The 17,938-nt window shown below is 38.5% G+C and overlaps 2 protein-coding genes across 2 annotated transcripts in view; both read right to left on the reverse strand.

Annotated features, from left to right (window-relative positions):
- Window positions 1-1,242: 1,242 nt before the first annotated feature.
- LOC144004616 (casein kinase I) lies at window positions 1,243-16,128 on the reverse strand. Its single transcript, XM_077501954.1, has 11 exons — window positions 15,922-16,128; window positions 11,242-11,332; window positions 10,897-11,007; window positions 7,598-7,746; window positions 7,220-7,448; window positions 4,163-4,333; window positions 3,937-4,085; window positions 3,573-3,768; window positions 3,324-3,463; window positions 2,247-2,316; window positions 1,243-2,172 (listed from the first exon to the last, which is right to left on the reverse strand). The coding sequence occupies exons 2-10, from the start codon at window positions 11,315-11,317 to the stop codon at window positions 2,284-2,286; spliced, it is 1,254 nt and encodes a 417-aa protein (XP_077358080.1). The 5' UTR covers window positions 11,318-11,332; window positions 15,922-16,128; the 3' UTR covers window positions 1,243-2,172; window positions 2,247-2,283.
- A 312-nt stretch (window positions 16,129-16,440) lies between these two features.
- tnrc6bb.1 (trinucleotide repeat containing adaptor 6Bb.1) overlaps window positions 16,441-17,938 on the reverse strand; it is a 61,044-nt gene continuing 59,546 nt past the window's right edge. The window contains exon 21 of the mRNA XM_077502033.1: window positions 16,441-17,938. This exon is cut by the window's right edge and continues 427 nt beyond it. Coding sequence (XP_077358159.1) covers window positions 17,807-17,938 — 132 coding nt within the window. The 3' untranslated portion in view covers window positions 16,441-17,806.

Genomic DNA, 17,938 nt, shown 5'->3' on the forward strand with positions numbered 1-17,938 from the left:
CAACCATTTAAAAAATATATATATATTATTTTCTTAATGGGTAAATTAACTTTTCACACTATTGTTTGTATCACAACAGAAAACGAAAGCAAAAAAAAAAAAAAGCAAGAAAGGCCTTCTCGAACATCAGAAATGTGTAGTGCATCAGAGGGACTGGTGGTGTCAGGCATGCGCCAACTCACATTAAACATAAATTTGACTGGTTAATTCTGAACACAGCCACATCTCGAGTTATAAGGGGAAGTGTACACTTGTGAAACCAGTTTTTCACTTTTCGAAAATAAATCACTTAAGTTGTACAAATTATAGCTTGCATTGATATAAAGCTTTGAAACTGTTTATTTTGGTCTATTATCTTGTTTCATATCTCAAAAACCTGGTATTACAGGTGTGTGCAGGCATAATACAATATTGTACATGAACATTTGCCAAAAACGCACATGATGAAATAAAACCTACAAGATTGTGAGATTCGGTTTTATTACTTCATAAAATATACACAAATACTGTTGTAAATAAAGTGTTAAAGAACTGTACAAGATATCAGTACACAATACATAAAGTGAAATTCTGTCACCTTAACCTATTTCATACCCACCCACCCCAACACTCACACATATACATGTTACGCTGCCACTGGGTCATGGTGCCCTGTACAAAGATAATTGCACACAGTACCAAGCTATTTACACATCCCTGCAATGGAGTTAGTTTCATCTTAATGACATCATCAAAATCACAGGAACCTAAAAACTGAAAAGGTGACATCAAGCACTGGACTCATTTCTGCAGGGGGAATATACACAGCCCTGTTTTATAAGGTGATCAGACAGCATATAAAGGGAAGAAAAGAGATTCCAGGACAAAAATGGCACAAATTACTTCTAGTACATTTAAAAAAAGAAAGAAGAAAAAAACATAGTAGTTTGACATAAATAGCTGACAGAAAACCCAAAAGACAAAATTATTGAACTCTTATTGGGGATTACATAGTCTCTCGCACTCACACCCAAAAAACTTTGAAACACACACACATACACTTTCATGACCCAGCTGGCAGAGCAACAATGATGTCCAAAATGTAGTACTTTAAATACCAAAACTTTAACTCAACCCATTAATATGTGGTTTTCTACTTTTCATCTTAAAACAGAAAACACATTTTGGCTTTTACATCAAAATTAAAAAATAAAAATATTTACAGTGATGTAAACATAAAAAAAAAAAAAAAAAAAAAAAAAAAAAAAAAAAAAGGTTGCCCCTGATCCCCCCCTCCCCAAAACATCACAATGGGTTCTGCCAACTCTCCTATTTCCTCTAAAGGTAAAAATAACATTAAAAAACATTTACCAGAACAAATTGCAACAAATTGAGGCTTTTTTGTTGGTTAGAACAGGGTGCAATGGTACCTGGGTCAAACACTGGCCATTTCTTCAGGATGTCGCCTCAAGACTTGGGAGAGTGTTTTGTTTTCCCCCTCTCTAAACACATATGGTGAGAACTTGTCTTTAGGAGAATAGAACACACAAAATGACAAGAAAGAAACTGGTACTGAATATTTGTGATGGTTTGACATTCGAGGGACAGTAACTTATCACAGAATAGATCACGGACGAGCAAACAACTAACAGGAAGAAATGTATGGAAACAAGACTTTCAACCTCTTTTTTTCCAAAACACTACCATCATTGACTTCCTGTCATTCCCAAAAAGGGCAAAATTTCCACTAAAAGTAATTTAAAATAAATAATTAAAAAAAAAAAGAAAAAGAAAAAAAAAAGGAAAAAACAAAGGGTGGGGCTGGGGTTGGGGGAGTTAACTTTTGAAATGAAACATGCTAGTGCCGGTTATCATTATACCTCTTCGTTGTCAAAAGTCCCTCTCAATTCATCAGACAGAAATCTTATTAGGGGAATGTTTCGAGGAGGGGGGAAGTCACAAGCAACTGTGACGTAGCACTGTCACTTTTTGCATCGGCATGATGATGATCCAGGGGTTCACAGAGGTTTCGTAAAAGACTGGATGCTGGCTACTATAAAAAGTACTTCCCTGGATGCTGTTGGAATTTGCTGTACTTTTTCCAAAGATCCATGTGTCCATTGGCATTAATCTTTTCATTAGGCAGAGTAAAAACGAAGGTAGGGACCAGAGCAACAAATACACCTTGCAGCCCTGCAACAAGAGGAATTCTTAGTCACGTATATTAAATAGTGCGCTTCTGCAGTTATCACACCAATTAAGCTCACCTGTCACTTTCAGGTTCATGCAGAGCCCAAGGAGATTTTACTTGCCCATGTGCTCGAACGGCACACTCACCTGCACAGAGAATAGACATTTGACTCAAGAGCAATACGGTCCCATCTGATTCTAGGGATGTAACGGCAACAGCAATATCGTGATTTTGCGATATTAAAACTGCCACAATATATCGTCATCATTTCACGACATCTTTTAAGAAAGTCAAGTTGCTTTCCATTTGTGCCATTCAAGCACCCTCTGGTGGCTAGTTTTTTAGTGCAGTTTAATTTTCATACGGCATGTTTTGGCCCTTTTATGTTCTAAAATCCACGTTATAGGTTAGATGAAGGGGAACGTAATATGCTTGTGAACCGAGTCAATATGTGGAGGAATTCAATATTAGGGGTGCAACGGTTTCAGATTTTAGTGTACAATTATAGTCTGAGAAAAGAAACCCCACGGTTTTACGGTTATTCTTATAGACATAAAAAACAAAATTCATATCAGCATTATTTGAAAATATCTATTTTTAACAATAAATAACTGAAAATAAATTTTTATTGAAAGTAATATCGCGTGGGTATTGAAAATTTTGAAATTTTCTAAAATGGCTGGCAGTGAATGAGTTAAAAAGCTACTGCCTTTTAAAACAAATACAGCAGATTAGACGTAGACATAGTATGCTCTTAAAATAGGGCACGGGCACCATGTATAACAAGTGAATGTGTGTACCCTCTTTCTTTCATCTTAAAAAAAATATATATATTTTTTCATCTTTCAATGTCTTTCCATTTCAATCATACTTACAGCGGAAAAGTTCATCCACAGCCTTTAAACTGGCGATTTGTGCACTACAGCTTACCACGACACATGCAGGCATTTTGCCGATACGTTTCTTGGGAGTACCAAGATGGCGACCACGCGGCTTCAAAGGCTTGGCCTATGTCCTATCTAGCGCGCGGTGAACGATATGTTTGGGGAACACTGTTTCATTAAAAATGTTGTATACATGTTCACTTTCTCTTCCATGTATTGTAAATTTTGAGCACAGGAACTGCCAACTGTTTCTTTGAGTATAAGCTCACCTGTGATGTGGAAATTCGAGATTGGTCGTGACGGGCTGTCAAGTCAGAGGATGACATATTAGCTGGAGCCCCACGGTGGAGCCGCATGCTCACTTTCCTTTCCCTCTCAGCACGAGAAATGCCGCGAGGCGACGTGTTTCCTGAAACAATGCAGAATATTAATACCATGCTACAGCAAGTGTTGTTAAATGCAAGGTGTTTGATTGGGAACATCAGTTGGAGATTTTGGCAATTCAGAGTCCAACTCACCAGACTGTTGGACCCGTGAAGCAGGGTTAGAGATGGCCTGTTCTGGTCCGTTTCGAACTCTGTTGGCCGGTCCAGGGTTAGGACCCGGGGGGACACCTCGTACTGCGGAACCCCTGGGAGCAACACCAATCCGTTCGTCTCGATCGTCGCCAGTCCTCCTCTCCCGGTCTCCATCTTCAGTCGTCCGGGTGGCCCCCTGTAAACCAAGGTCAGCCATATTTTGAAGGTTTTTATTACAACTAAAAATTAACAATAGAGGAGTGTTGTCAAAGTACCAGAGACAGTTGGGTAGTATATCATCACTTAAAAAAATAAAATAAAATAAAATAAATAAACAAAAAAGAAAGGCACTTGTTCCACTTACAAACTTGAGCATATTCCAGTCAAAGACATAATCATAGGAGAAGCCCTGCCGATGGAAGAGATTTCTGAAGAGCTGTCGCAGGTAGGAGTAATCTGGCTTGTCATCAAATCGGAGTGATCGGCAAAAATTCAGGTATGTGGAGAACTCCGCTGCAAGCAGAAAGAAAACCTTGATGTTTTTGTGAAAAAAAAAAAATGTTTAAGAATCAAACTCCAGCTTCACTTACAAGGGTATCCTTTGCAAAGAACCTCAATCGGCGTAGACATTTTCTTCTCACTGATCCGTTCGTACTTTTGTCTCTTGGTTGCAGCCTTAAGGCCTTGCCAGGGTAAGGACCCGAGGTTAAAATACATGAGAACGTAGCCGAGGGACTCCAAGTCATCACGTCTGGATTGCTCTGGAAAAAAATTTGAAAGTGTTAAGAGCTGCAGTAAGGTAAGCTTTCTTTGACTAGCAACATGACAACATTTCCCAAAAATAACGTGAAAATGCCGAGTGTGGTTAGAATGTTCATCGTGACTGAGTATGGCACACCAAGAATTTGGAAAATGGGATGAAGGGTTCGAGAGAGATATTTTTTATTTTTTTTTTGTCAGACAAAATGGCAAAGTTTCAGTTAAAAACGTCCACAAATAAGCTTGTATGGGCCAAACTATCACGTCCCCTCAATAGCACATTACAAGTGAGATGAGTAGAGTAGTATATCACGCACTTTAGTAATCATTTTTTCCCTGAAATTTTTTTTGCGTTATGGAAGATTTTACAAGGTCTTTGAAAGGTTCATTCCATGTTTTTTTCCCCTTTAGAAAGTTCCACAAAGATGGGAGCCACTTGTCATGCTGATAATTTGGCTAGAGTTAATTTATTGCTTTATCTGTAAAGCTGATTTATACAAAAATAAAGCAACTTCATAGAACATATGAGAAACCTGTGCAGTCAGCTATTTTTACACAAGTGACTTTTCTTTCATCCATCCATCCTCTGAAATGCTTATCCTCAATGTTCTAATGGAAAATTACTGTTTACGGTAATTTTCACATTGAGAAGAGGGTGTGATGTACACTCATAATGGTTTCACCTGTCACCTTGATTACTAGGGATAGACCGATAATCGGTCCCGGCCGATTATCGGCGCCGATATTTGGCATTTTGACAAATATCGGCATCAGCCATTTTTTGAATCTTAAGGCCGATAAAGCTCACTGAGCAGGGGATACTTGCGAACGTAGCGAATTTGGGGTTTTCATCAAGATTTGTAAGATGTTCGCAGTCAGTTTTTATTTGTCGTAAACACATTTGGAACATATTCACACAATTTTTCACCGCGAAAATCTTTTTGAAATGTTTTTACGAACCCTAACAAAAACCCCAAATGAGCTACATTCACATGAATTTGTTACTCAGTGAGAAATTATATATAGTTTGAAAGAATTCCCCCCCCTCCCCATTTTATTGCAAATGAATATCGGCTTGAAATATCGGTTATCGGCCGACTTGACTACAAATAATCTGTATCGGTATCGGCCTTGAAAAAACCATATCGGTCTATCACTACTGTAAAGACGATAGTCTAAACTTTAGATTCTAGAAAATATTAAGAATTGGTCAAGGAATACATTAAATCAGTGTTATCTTTACAGACTCCAAACAACTCTAAACTTTAGACACTAAACAAACATGCTGAATGAGTTAACATAATTTGAAGTGCACAATTTCAACAGGTCATTCATTGGGGATACTCTGGTCCAGAATGAAAAGCAGGAGAAGAAACTTAAGTTTGCAATTCTAGCAAGAATTGACAGATCAACACTTAAAAACAAACCTAGTTCTTATTTATTGGTAAATAGTTTTGAAAAAGTTAATACCGTAATTTCCGGACTATAAGGCGCACCTGATTATAAGCTGCACCCAGTACAATTCTAAAGGAAAAAGCATTTTGTACATACATAAGCCGCACCTGACTATAAGCCGCATGTGCCCACATTGAAACATGAGATATTTACAAAGAAAGACGATACACAGAAATAGTTTTCAAAGGTGATATAATACAACTTAGCTTTTCTTTCGAAACAGTGCCTGTGATGCGGCAATTACACAGCAGCAATACGGTAGTAACACAGCACTAACAGGGCTGGTTAAAAATGACCGGTAAAAGTCACTGAGACGGTCTGTTCATGCTAATTTTATTCATGCACAAAGCGCAAAATTACATTAAACTTGCGTCTTCCCCGACACATATATTCCACCTGTCTCACTCTTACCTATTCTGTTCGAGCGCCCCTGGCGGCCGTTAGAAAAAAAATAAATAAATCATATATTAGCCACATCATTGTATAAGCCGCAGGGTTGAAAGCGTGTGAAAAAAGTTTCGGCTTATAGTCTGGAAATTACGGTAGTTAAAGGTCCCAAATCCCAATAATGGGAAATGTTCTGTATGACAGAGAATTACATAATTGAGGGCAGTGCCATGAGTGATTTTTTTTTTTTTTTTTTTTCTGAATGAATCCTCTGCCCAAACATGCCTGGAAGGTCTGATATGGTCCGCATAAACTAAACCCCTAGCTAAGTCTACATAGTCATTTCGGGCCAGGAACGTTTATATCACTGTGGAATAAGACAGAAGCAGTGGCCAGACATTTCCAGCATTCTCCCATTACATAATTGTATAACAGAGGCTATATATTTTAATTTATTATTTTTTATCATGAGTGGGAAAACACATTCTATAGAGATAAACTCTCAACCTAGGTCTGCTTCAGTGCGAAATAGTGTTAAGAGGCAGATGTCAGAATGGCCATCAGTGCAATCTTAAATAAATTCAAAAGAATGTGTGTAAACAACAGGACTGAAGATGCATTCAGCTAGCCATTAGCTCTGCTCTGTGTGGAAAAAAAAACCCTGGCCTGATTCAATTTAAATGAGGGCAATAGGTATGTTAACAGAGCTATGGTTATGAAATGGATATCATTCATCTTAAATTCACCCTCAATGTGTTAGAGCTGTGCAATGTTTCCTAAGTGGACTTAGAATGCATTGTAAAAAAAAGAAAGAAAAAAAAGTGTCTTTTCTAGTTTAAAAAACAAACAAACAAAAAAACTAGGCTTGAAATTCTCAAAGCTTCTAACTAACAAGTTCGAGGTATGCCAATTCTAGACATTAATGCTAAGGGTTATTATTAGAGGTTGCATGAGTGACATGGCTGAGTCAAATGGTAAACAGTGATTATTAGGCTTGATCAAAAGTAACAAATTGGGTTAGTGTGCATGCTCCATGCGCTGCTTACCAATTCCAAGATGTGTGTTGATCGAAGCATAGCGTGCTGTGCCTGTCAGGTTCTTGTTCTCCCTGTAGGGGATGTGCTGATGTGTGCGGGCATCGCGGTACTTTTTGGCCAGGCCAAAGTCAATGATGTACACAAGATTACCCTTCTTGCCAAGCCCCATTAAGAAGTTGTCTGGTTTTACGTCGCGATGAATGAAGTTCTTAGAGTGGATGTACTCAATACGGCTGATCTAAAGATGGGTGACACAAAGGATTACGGAAAAATATATATTTTTGTATACAGACAGGACAAAAAGAGTACACATTAATGGTTATATGCAGAAAATAATGCGGAAGTATAGGAAAACTGCATTTTTTTGGTTATGTTTTAAAGTCCTACCATTTGGTCTGCCAAAAGTAGGACAGTCTTTAGGCTGAACTTTCGAGAGCAAAAGTTGAAAAGATCTTCAAGACTGGGGCCGAGAAGCTCCATCACCATCACGTTGTAGTCTCCCTCTGCACCACACCACTTTATCGATGGAATACCCACTAGAGCAAACAAATACACAAAAATAGCATGGAATTGGTTCCAAATGATCAAATAGCCAAAGCTTTCCGAAGATTTTAACTGAATGGCATTAAAGCTCCAATTAGTGCTGCCAAATTTAAAGCGATAACTAATTAATTGATCACAAAAACAATTATCGCATTAATCATGTATTAACTCATTTGCTCCCAAAAACATATAAATACGTTGTATTTTAAATATTACCAGTGTCCCAAAGTCGTATTTATATGTTTTTGTTTTCGTTTTTTTTTTTTATGCTAGAGCACACAAGGCTTTATTTAATACAGCCCCTGGACTGAAGAAAACAGTTGAAGCAATGGTAGTTATTACAAAACAGCCAGCAGGTGGCAGCAGAGTATGAGATCAAACAGGGCCATGATGCAAGAAGCTCGTTTTGCCAGTGTTTTTTTACAGGTTTGTGAATAATGCTGAAACTTAGCTATATTCTAATACTAAATGCTGTAAAACGAAACGGATAGAAATATAAATTTTTTCCTGATGAAAGAAGAGGCTCTAATCTTTCTTTTGGTAGGTTCCATGTTTGTATAGCAACAGAACACGAAATTCTGTGGGCCTTGCAAAATCAGTCAAAATCCAGTAAAACAGTGAGTGAAGGCGTTTGCTTCAGTGAAAATTGCTGGGATTGAATGAGTTAATGCAGATTAATCACACTATTAATTTTGGCCACAGATTATTAGAGGTGTGCAAAATTTCCGATTCTTAGATTATTCACGATTCGGCCGTGGAACAATCGAGAACGATTCACAAAAGTCCAAATTCCGATTATATAAATATGCCAAGGGAACCGAAACTAAAAGTGGACCGGAGCGGAAAGTACGCGGAACTGAAACGCAGTAGCGCGCGCGGTCTTCGGGACGCTTAATGGGACGGACCGAGAGTACACATCCACAACTCACGCCTCGACATTCAAAACAACAACAAGCATGGCTGAGCTGACCAACCCACCTCTTCGTCAGATCAGACCTGCTCCGAAAAGGCAAACAACTTCAGGCGGAAGTATCAGCTAGCTGGCTGCAGTGCGTCGGTTAGCGTTCTACAGGGCGCCGCGCAGTGATACGAACGAACGAACAGAAAAGTAGTGGCTGGCGGTAATGGCGTCTGACTTTATTCAGAAAAGAGTATTGTGGTGGAAATGTATCACGCTTTTGAAAACAAATAGTTTTTAGAAGAAAAAGGCTTTATTTCCGAGACCCCAGCCAGCTTGCTGGACTATTTTCCTCTCGTCCAACGTCGAACATGAACGCGTGTCACCGAACGCTGTCAGAAAGAAGTCAGTGCTGATCGCACACACGGGAGGTGAGGATCAAATTGAGATTCATGTTAAAAAAGCCGAACGATCCCTTTAATGTTTACACGTTCATGTTTACACAAGTTAAAAAGCAGAAAAGCACTTGAGGGTTTTTTTTTTGTACCTCTGAGAAACTTTAATGTTTACATGTTCATCTTTACACAACTTAAAAAGCAGGAAAGCACTTTTTTTTTTTTTTTTTTTAGGCATTTGTATTGAAGTAGTAGTTCACATTGTCTTTCATTTATATCTCAGTGCACTTTTGAGTGGATAAAAATAATATATTTTTGCTCAATGCTATGTTTTATTCTGTTGAAGACTGAATATACTTAAAAGCTGTTGTTACAGAATGAGGACTTGAGTATTTTATTTACTGTTTTGAACTGTTAACTTGATACTGAAATAGTAGTTTATTTAGGCCTGAGAGGACTTTTGTACTATTTTTGTAACTAATGTACGAAACATTAAAAGCACCAAAATACATTGTTTTTTTTCTGCTGCCTGGGGGGAAATCAATAATCGTTTTATAATCGAATCGTAGCCTCTGAATCGTAATCGCAATCGAATCGTGAGGTGCCCCAAGATTCCCACCTCTACAGATTATCCTTTAGCTTGATAGCGGATGGTTACGTTAAAGGTAACACAGGTTGTGTTTGAGCAGTAAACATAACTACATGCATTCAAGTTAAAATTTTAATAAATGTTTGCGTATTACATTCACAATATTTGTTTATGACAAACTACGAATCATTTTGTTCATGCTAAATTATGTAAGTAATTAACTCATTAGAAAAAGAGGAGGATGAGAGTGAATCAAAAAACGTTGATTATTATTAATCCTCATAACATTAAATGTCAAAAGACTTAACAGGTGCTCTTCAAATGTGGCGGGCAAAATATGTTGATAAAAGGCCTTTTTAGTTAAGTCAAGTGATTAATCACAATTAACAAAATTCTAAGATTTTATTAATCTGATTAAACAATGTAATTGTTTGACAGCCCTACGCATTAACACAAAATTTGTGAATTTACTTTGAAATGCTCAGTTATAATAATTTCTTTTCCCCCTTTGTGTTAAATTCATATTACATTTTCCATAAAGCAAATGGGGTGGAAATTGTCCTGTAAATAATTTCCACAGCTTGCTTCATGATAATTATCAATGTGATGGGACAATTCTCTTGAGTGTGGTGGATGCTTTCTGGTCAGTCGGCTTCAGACAATTTATTGATGGTAGGGTTTATCTGTTTTCCACATAGCTGCCAGACAATCTGAAAAAATAACTTGTTGCTATTGTCGCTCATATACTAGTTAAGTAGGTGAAACTTTTTGGAACACTACTTGCGGCTGTTGAAAGTCAACAGACAGCAGCAGAGCTCTGGTGCAGAGTGGAAACAATTTCCTATTGTCAAAAATAAAACACTGCTCTCCACCTGGCATTTTGTGATAGCTTGACTGACTCTGAAAAGCAGAAAGTCACCACTTTGAAGTAAATTCATGTGCACACAAAATTGCTCTTAAATAATAGTAGTAGTAGTTTGCATGGTGACATCATTTGAAAAGAGCAAAACTTTTCACCTATTTTTAAGTAACCCGAACATAATCCGTGCAGCCAAATGGTTGTGATCAATATGGAGTTGTCTATTTCAATCGTGCGTTATGTGCCTTTCTCAAAGGCGTATGGACTTTGGCTGTCCACTGAAATGAGACATGACAAGTCTTACTAACAATTAGGTGAATGAAATTGAGTTTTAGTTGCACTCCTCATCTCCCCACAACACATCCTTTGACGCCATCATTGCTGGTTGTGTTTTGTTTGTACCTCCTCCTTGCATCATCTTGTAGAACTTGCTCTCAATGTGCAACTGCGGGTGTTTGGTCTTCACACATTCAAGTTTGATGGCTACCTCCTCACCAGTGGCAATGTTGGCACCTGAACAGATCACAAGAACAAACTTTAAGCAACCATAATTTACAGATCCAGAATATGCATATCAAGTAAAATTAGGCTCAAGAAAAAGTAACTGTAAAGGTTAAAAAAACAACAACAAAAAAACAAACATAAAAACAAAAAACGTATCAGGAAAACTAAAGTGAAACTAATGCATAGAAAGTGAATCAAGGCATGGAAAAAACAAACAGGAGAAGAGTGTCCGTTTCTACTCACCAAGGTAAATGTCTCCAAAGGAACCGCTACCTATTTTTCGTCCAAGCCGATATTTGTTCCCCACTCGGAGCTCCATGATTGCGAGCAGTCACTGTCATTTAAAAACACAAATTAGCAATGCTTAGAAGGCAAAGTACAAGTGACTGCAAGATAACTTAATTCGAGCTATACCTCCATAGTCAAAACATAAAGAGTAATATGAGCGGTATTATGGAACAAAGTGGTCGAACGAGTGAACGCGTCGGTCAGATGCATCGATATGAGCAAAGTTAGTATGAGAACTGAGCCGGGTGAGTAGATCAGCAAACAGCTGTCTGCCCTCCAGTCATGCACGAATAGATTTGGAGGGGAGCTGGGCGGGGGTAGGCGGTTGCAGTGAGATCAGCAAAAACAAGGGCGGGGGGAAAAGAAACAAAAAAACGTGGGCTCGGCAGAATTCACAGTTGCCAATTGGAAGAGAAGTTGGGGGGGCAACTTACACGACTATGGAGACTTGGCATAGAAGAAACAAATGTGGCACATTGAGTTTGCCTGGCGGTAACTGCATGTGACGCTAGAGTGGGATCATCATTTATTCAAAACTCGACCACGCCACATTTTGCAGCCACTGTGAAAGCAAGACTAAGCGCTGAGCCAACTTTGGTGGTGCGCTGGCTGGCTTCATCAGCGTCAAATGAGTTTGTGCAATGGACTAGAGAGCAAAGTGCTGCCGAGAACACATCTGCCCTGGCCTAAAGAGAGCTGCTTCCACACAAAACACCTTGGGTACATGACTGAAACCAACTGTACCTTATTTAGAATGTGCAGTGTGTGTGCGGACACTTGTTCCAAATCTGGCACTGCTGCACATTCAAAAATACACTTCTCGTCTGCCTCTGGACTTTTCCAATGACCTATTGACAAATGAGCAACGCCATTCTTTTGCGAAATGGACCGTTTTAAGTGCTACGTGATTCTCCTTATACAGCTTGCTCTAATTCACAAGCTCTGAAAAGTTTAACTCACAGTTGTCACTATTTGGGGTAAAAGTCAGAATCATCCTTTCACGAAGCAGCCAAATAGACTGATAAAAAGAAGGGGAATACATCGCCACCTGTGCTGAAATTGGCTACATCTTTAATTAAACATATCATTCAATTCTACCTCTGAAATCAAACTATTAAATAATATACTATAATCTAGGGCTGCACAATATATATAAAAAATATTGATATTGGAAATATGCATATCACAAAGACATGCAATAAGTTTGATATGGAATTTTATGCTTTTATCTGAATTTGACCAGTCAGTCTGTCAGGTTTACCTGTTTGACATTTATTAAACATGACAAAAAAATACTTTTTTGCCACATTACTGTACGTACATACATTCACAATGAATTACACTCGGGCACAATTCACAGGAAAATAAAAAATCCTTAGGAGGGCTGTCACATCAAATATTTTTTTAGATGATTATTCTATTATTTCATCGATTAATCAAACAATCTGTTTCAAATAGTTCGTCTTTTTAACAAGAGTGTGTTTGGGGGGGGCAAATACTGTTTTTCCACATTACTGTACGTACGTACGTACGTACGTACATTCACAATGAATTACGCTCGGGCACAATTCACAGGAAAATAAAAAATCCTTAGGAGGGCTGTCACATCAAATATTTTTTTAGATGATTATTCTATTATTTCATCGATTAATCAAACAATCTGACCAAAAATAACTTTCATTAAATGTATTGCAAAATACATTATTAGCCACTGATTGTGATTTATTTGGTATTGTTTAATGGTGAACTAACAAACGAGAAAGCAATGACATGATTTTCCAAATAGTTACGCACCTTTTTATATTCAAATGGCTGTATTTGACAGGCATATTCGCATTTACATGATCTTGCATTCATAACCTAACATCTCTGCAACCATCATGGACCTTAACACAAATCTGTCATTGCACTCGGCCCATTTTCACATGAAAACACCAGATGATGCGACACATTTAAAAATGGAGGCCACAGAAGACCCTCCTCCCCCTGTCCTGCTAAAGGAAGCCAACCTGCCTTTGTTGAGGTGATAAATTTAGGGTAAAGGGTTAGATTTCAATACACCACAAAAGTGTCTCCTGGTCTGCATGCAGAAAGGTATCTGACCTGGCAAGGAATATTTTTCACAAAATGACACGATAAGTGATGTAATCGAGTTATCTGGTAGAGGATCAGTGATTGACACACACTTTTTTTTATAGCCTGGTTGAGATCAGGCCCATCTGGTTATTGATCAATCTTACTTTACATTTGAATAATCTTTTTAGTTCAACTAGTTCATTGTTAAAAAACAAAACGGGGCATAATAATCAATCTGTATGATTATTTCTGGTACAATAGGAAGTGAAACCTTGTTCAACTACATTTGCATATGCATTATATGCAGTACTGTAACACTGAAATTCTTATTTTTAAGGGCAATTTATTCACGTTTTTTTGACAAGCTTTGTGGAAGTTTTTCTAAAAGGGCCTATCATAGTTGTTATAAAGACCTCAGACTACATTTATCCATCCATCCATCCATTTTCTTGACCGCTTATTCCTCACAAGGGTCGCGGGGGGTGCTGGCGCTCATCTCAGCTGGCTCTGGGCAGTAGGCGGGGGACACCCTGGACTGGTTGCCAGCCAATCGCAGGGCACACAGAGACAAACAACCATCCACGCTCACAAGCACACCGAGGGACAATTCGGAGCGTCCAATTAACCTGCGATGCATGTCTTTGGAATGTGGGAGGAGACCGGAGTACCCGGAGAAGACTCACGCAGGCATGGGGAGAAGATACAAACTCCACCGAGGAAGGCCGGAGCCTGGACTCGAACTGGAGTCCTCAGAACTGGGAGGCGGACGTGCTAACCACTCGACCACCAGACTACATTTATTTTATTTTATTTATTTTTGTTATGCGCAGTGATTGATCAAACTTTTAAAAGGGATACTTTACTTATTTAGCCATTTTTGGCAGTCAAAGATTAATATTTTGCCTATAATAAATTTGATATTTTCATCATTTTTCACATACAATTAGTATCTTTAAAAACACATTTTGCAACTTGTATTTGAAAGTGTGAAATAAAAAAAATTAAAAAAAAATAAAAAAAACTTGCTGTCAACTCAAAATGACATCACAAGGGTTCAGGTAACCACTCACAGCTCAGCTTGGGAATGTCACATGACCAAACCTAGAAAACAGGTGAGCTGTGATTGGTTACCTGAGCCCTTGTGATGTCATTTTCAGTCGACAGCAAGTTGTAAAATGTGTTTTTAAAGGTACCAATTGGACGTGAAAAAATAATGAAAGTATCAAATTAATTATAGACAAAATATTAACTTTTTATTGCTATAATGGGCTAATGAAGTATCCCTTTAACATTATATTTTTTTTGTCTTTCTGTAAAGCGCTTTGTGACAGTTCAGGCTGTTTGAAAGCGCTATATAAATAAACTCAGTTGAGTTGAGTTATATATGTTCATTTTGACTGAAAGGTTTTGTGGGTAAATGGTTACCTAAAAAAAAACATTAATTCCTGGTGAGTCCACCACGCCTGTATTAGGCTGACAATGTTCACAATATTGTGGCCAAAGCAGGACAGAGACTGGATAAACTAGTAAACAGTGGTGATATACGAGTGACAGCTAAAGCTGAACCCCCCCCCCCCCCCCTCTCCTTTTTTTTTTTTTTTTTAATTTCGAAATGTGACAAAAACATCCATGGAGTGGGCTCACACTGCATCATTATCAGCTATTGTGGAAGTTATCAACAGGACAATGGCTCCTATAACAAGTCAGTTTGGTTGAGGAGGTTCCTGCAAACTATATTCTATAGTCTCAAAAGCGAGATTACCAATTAGTCCTAGATGTTCGATTGGTAATCTTCAAGGAGAAAAGCGTTAGAAAAAAAGAAAGTTAAAAACAAAAACAAAACAAAAAACGTGCCACAGTCCTAAAGCCAAAAGGATTTCACAATCACGAATGAAAACCAGTACTGCAACGCCTCTCACACAGCTGTCATTCCAATATCAACTTACGTTTACAACCGCGACAACCAGCTCCCAGCATCTCTAACACAAATTTGTAACACAAAATAATACAGCACAGTATGTACTAAATATTGTTAAACGACAGCCAAGATTTACTCGGCTACGTTAGCAATTTTATGAAGAGCAGGTCGATTGAGCCGCGTCGATTGCACAAGGGTGAAATCCTAAACCATTTTAGTGAGCATTTCAACAACTTGGGCTAACCCCGATGTGCAAAGAGGCATGTAGAAATGTATTTATATGCACGAAAATGACTTTTAATAAAGAAGTCTGTGTGTCAAATTAATACACCGTTAGCTATGAAGAGTAACCTAGCGTTACTTAGTGGTGGGTTAGCCAAAACCTTGATACGTAACAATTGCACCATTTCATCAACATTAACATAAGCGTTACACTTTGAACGTCAAGTAATAACTCTACATTGCGTATCTTACTTAAAAACACACCCATTCTTACACTAGACTGCACTATGTTGACGATAGACAGCAATCTACGTGCCCCCTCCCCCTATGTTGCTAAGCCGTGAATAGTAGACTCTGGTTCGGCCGAATCAGGCCCCTTTTCACCCCTGGTTTCTCCGGTTCCCGAACCGTCCACTTACCCGATATTGGATTCGTATAAAAGCTGATGCTCTGAAGATTGTGTCCCGGTAGTTGTCAGGCGGGGAAGAGCCTTGGTCGAGGAGGATTGGAGCGGATTCTAGCGGCTCTCATTCCCCCAGCTCGCAGCTCTGTCGACGGTTGCACTCCCTGTTGATGGTCCCTGAGAAGCGCCAGTGGCACGAGCGGCCGTCCTCCCTACACGAATGTGCCCCCCGCCCCTCGGTTACTTAAGCGTTGATGATGTCATCCTACCGACGTCAAGGCACGGGGTTTTAAGGAACAACGCACACATTTTACCTCTTTATACACGAATGCATGCACAACTGTTATTTTTTTTCCAACTATGTAGGACATTTCCTCATGGATAAATCTAATAATGTCATTATGTAGGGGTTGAATATATTCTTAAATTAATCAGGTGTGAAATAGGCCTGGTTTTTAGGATGCTAGCTAAGGACAGCAGCTGTGGAGAGATGGAGGAAGGAATCAAGAATGGAATGCCAAAAGTGACTACAATACACATTGAAAACAAGCCAATACTTTATTAATATTGTTCTCATTAGTTTAAATATGTTTTCTTTTGCAAAATCTCGAAACAAAAAACACTGAACAGGAGTGTTAAAGCCTGTCTTAATTTAAAACAAATACACATCAGAACATTACAAACATATGGTAACTCTTTCTGCATTTGTAAACAACCCAAACCACCCGTCCCACCCCTCCCACACAGTTTGATAAGATTTGGCATTTCCATTTTCCCCCCCAACGCATATTCCTTGACCTGTTTGTCATTAAAACGTTTTTTCTGTAATTATTGCAGTTTGAACAAGAAAACTCCAACTCCACTAAAAACAAACAACTTCGAATAAGTGAAAAAAAGCATTAGTGCCAATATTCTCAACACAGTCAGCAGTACAATGAACACACAAAACAATTTGTATAGACCTTCTGTATAGTAAGCAGCCTTGCCTGCATTTCTGACAGGCAGTAACATGCACACTCACACGCACGCACACACACAAATTAACAGTGGTGCTTTAATCCACTTGCTTGGTCTCAGTCCCACTCATACTCATGTCCATAGTGTGAATGATACGGTCAGTATCCACACATGGAGAAATGCAACAAAGCCTCAAATTAAATTTATCACTGCAACAGTAACAAACATATTCAAGAGATAATAAGAGTGCGCAAGGTAAAACAGTAGGAGGTCAGCATTTTGAAAACAAAACAACATTTTTCATTATTTTCACAATTCAAAAATTAAAGCCTTACATATAAACTGGAAAAATATAAACAAACTTGACATACACAGTAAAGATGCAGTTCTGTTATCCAGAGCTGATTGCATGTGTTTGGATTAATGTCATTTTTTCCAGATGTGTGAAAAAAAAACTGCACTTCTCACATCATGTAGTAGTTTTAAGTTTTCTTATACAATGTAGGTAATGCTGTTGACAGTGCCCTTCTTTTAGAAGGAGCATCTGAATTTGGTGTATGAATGTAAATCTGTTCAAAAGTCTTCCATTTACTAAGCACAACACAGTCTAGTCTTTCAGACCAACTGACTTACCATTCTTATTCAGTTTTCAAGTCTAAGCAGTTGAAATCTTCATCTGTGGAAAAAAAAAAGGCTGTATACAACTAACAGTCCCTGCGTTTATTTATATAATAGCTTAAGTCTGGCCACAAAAATGTGTGTAAGCATGTCTCACATTTCTTCTTTATGCGTGAGCACATTGATATGCAAACAATGTATATGTGTATGCACGTGTTGGAACATTAATATATGCATATCTGTAAATGTGTTGATGTGCTATACATAAACGTATCCCAGTGTATGCAGTATCAGTGTGTCCAAACCTACAAAAAGGAGAAGGCTCTTCAGATGGAATCAGCGCCACCGCCCAGCAAGTCACCTGGCAACAAAGCAGCAGGACTGTCCATTTGGTGCCTCTCCTCCATTTGCGGTGCCCCCCACAGACTGTTGCCATGGTATCCTGCAGCCATGCCCCC

Source organism: Festucalex cinctus, chromosome 1, assembly GCF_051991245.1.
Source record: "Festucalex cinctus isolate MCC-2025b chromosome 1, RoL_Fcin_1.0, whole genome shotgun sequence".
In the NCBI taxonomy this organism is placed as follows: domain Eukaryota; kingdom Metazoa; phylum Chordata; class Actinopteri; order Syngnathiformes; family Syngnathidae; genus Festucalex; species Festucalex cinctus.

What these genes read in the sequence shown, in the direction of transcription:
- LOC144004616 (XM_077501954.1), bottom strand. Translation starts at nt 11,317, where the DNA reads ATGGAGCTCCGAGTGGGGAACAAATATCGGCTTGGACGAAAAATAGGT. An exon ending in CAAGATGATGCAAGGAGGAG is followed by an intron (nt 7,747 to 10,896) that starts GTACAAACAAAA and finishes TGTTTGCTCTAG; the next exon opens with TGGGTATTCCATCGATAAAG. An exon ending in TCTTTGCAAAGGATACCCTT is followed by an intron (nt 4,086 to 4,162) that starts GTAAGTGAAGCT and finishes TTCTGCTTGCAG; the next exon opens with CGGAGTTCTCCACATACCTG.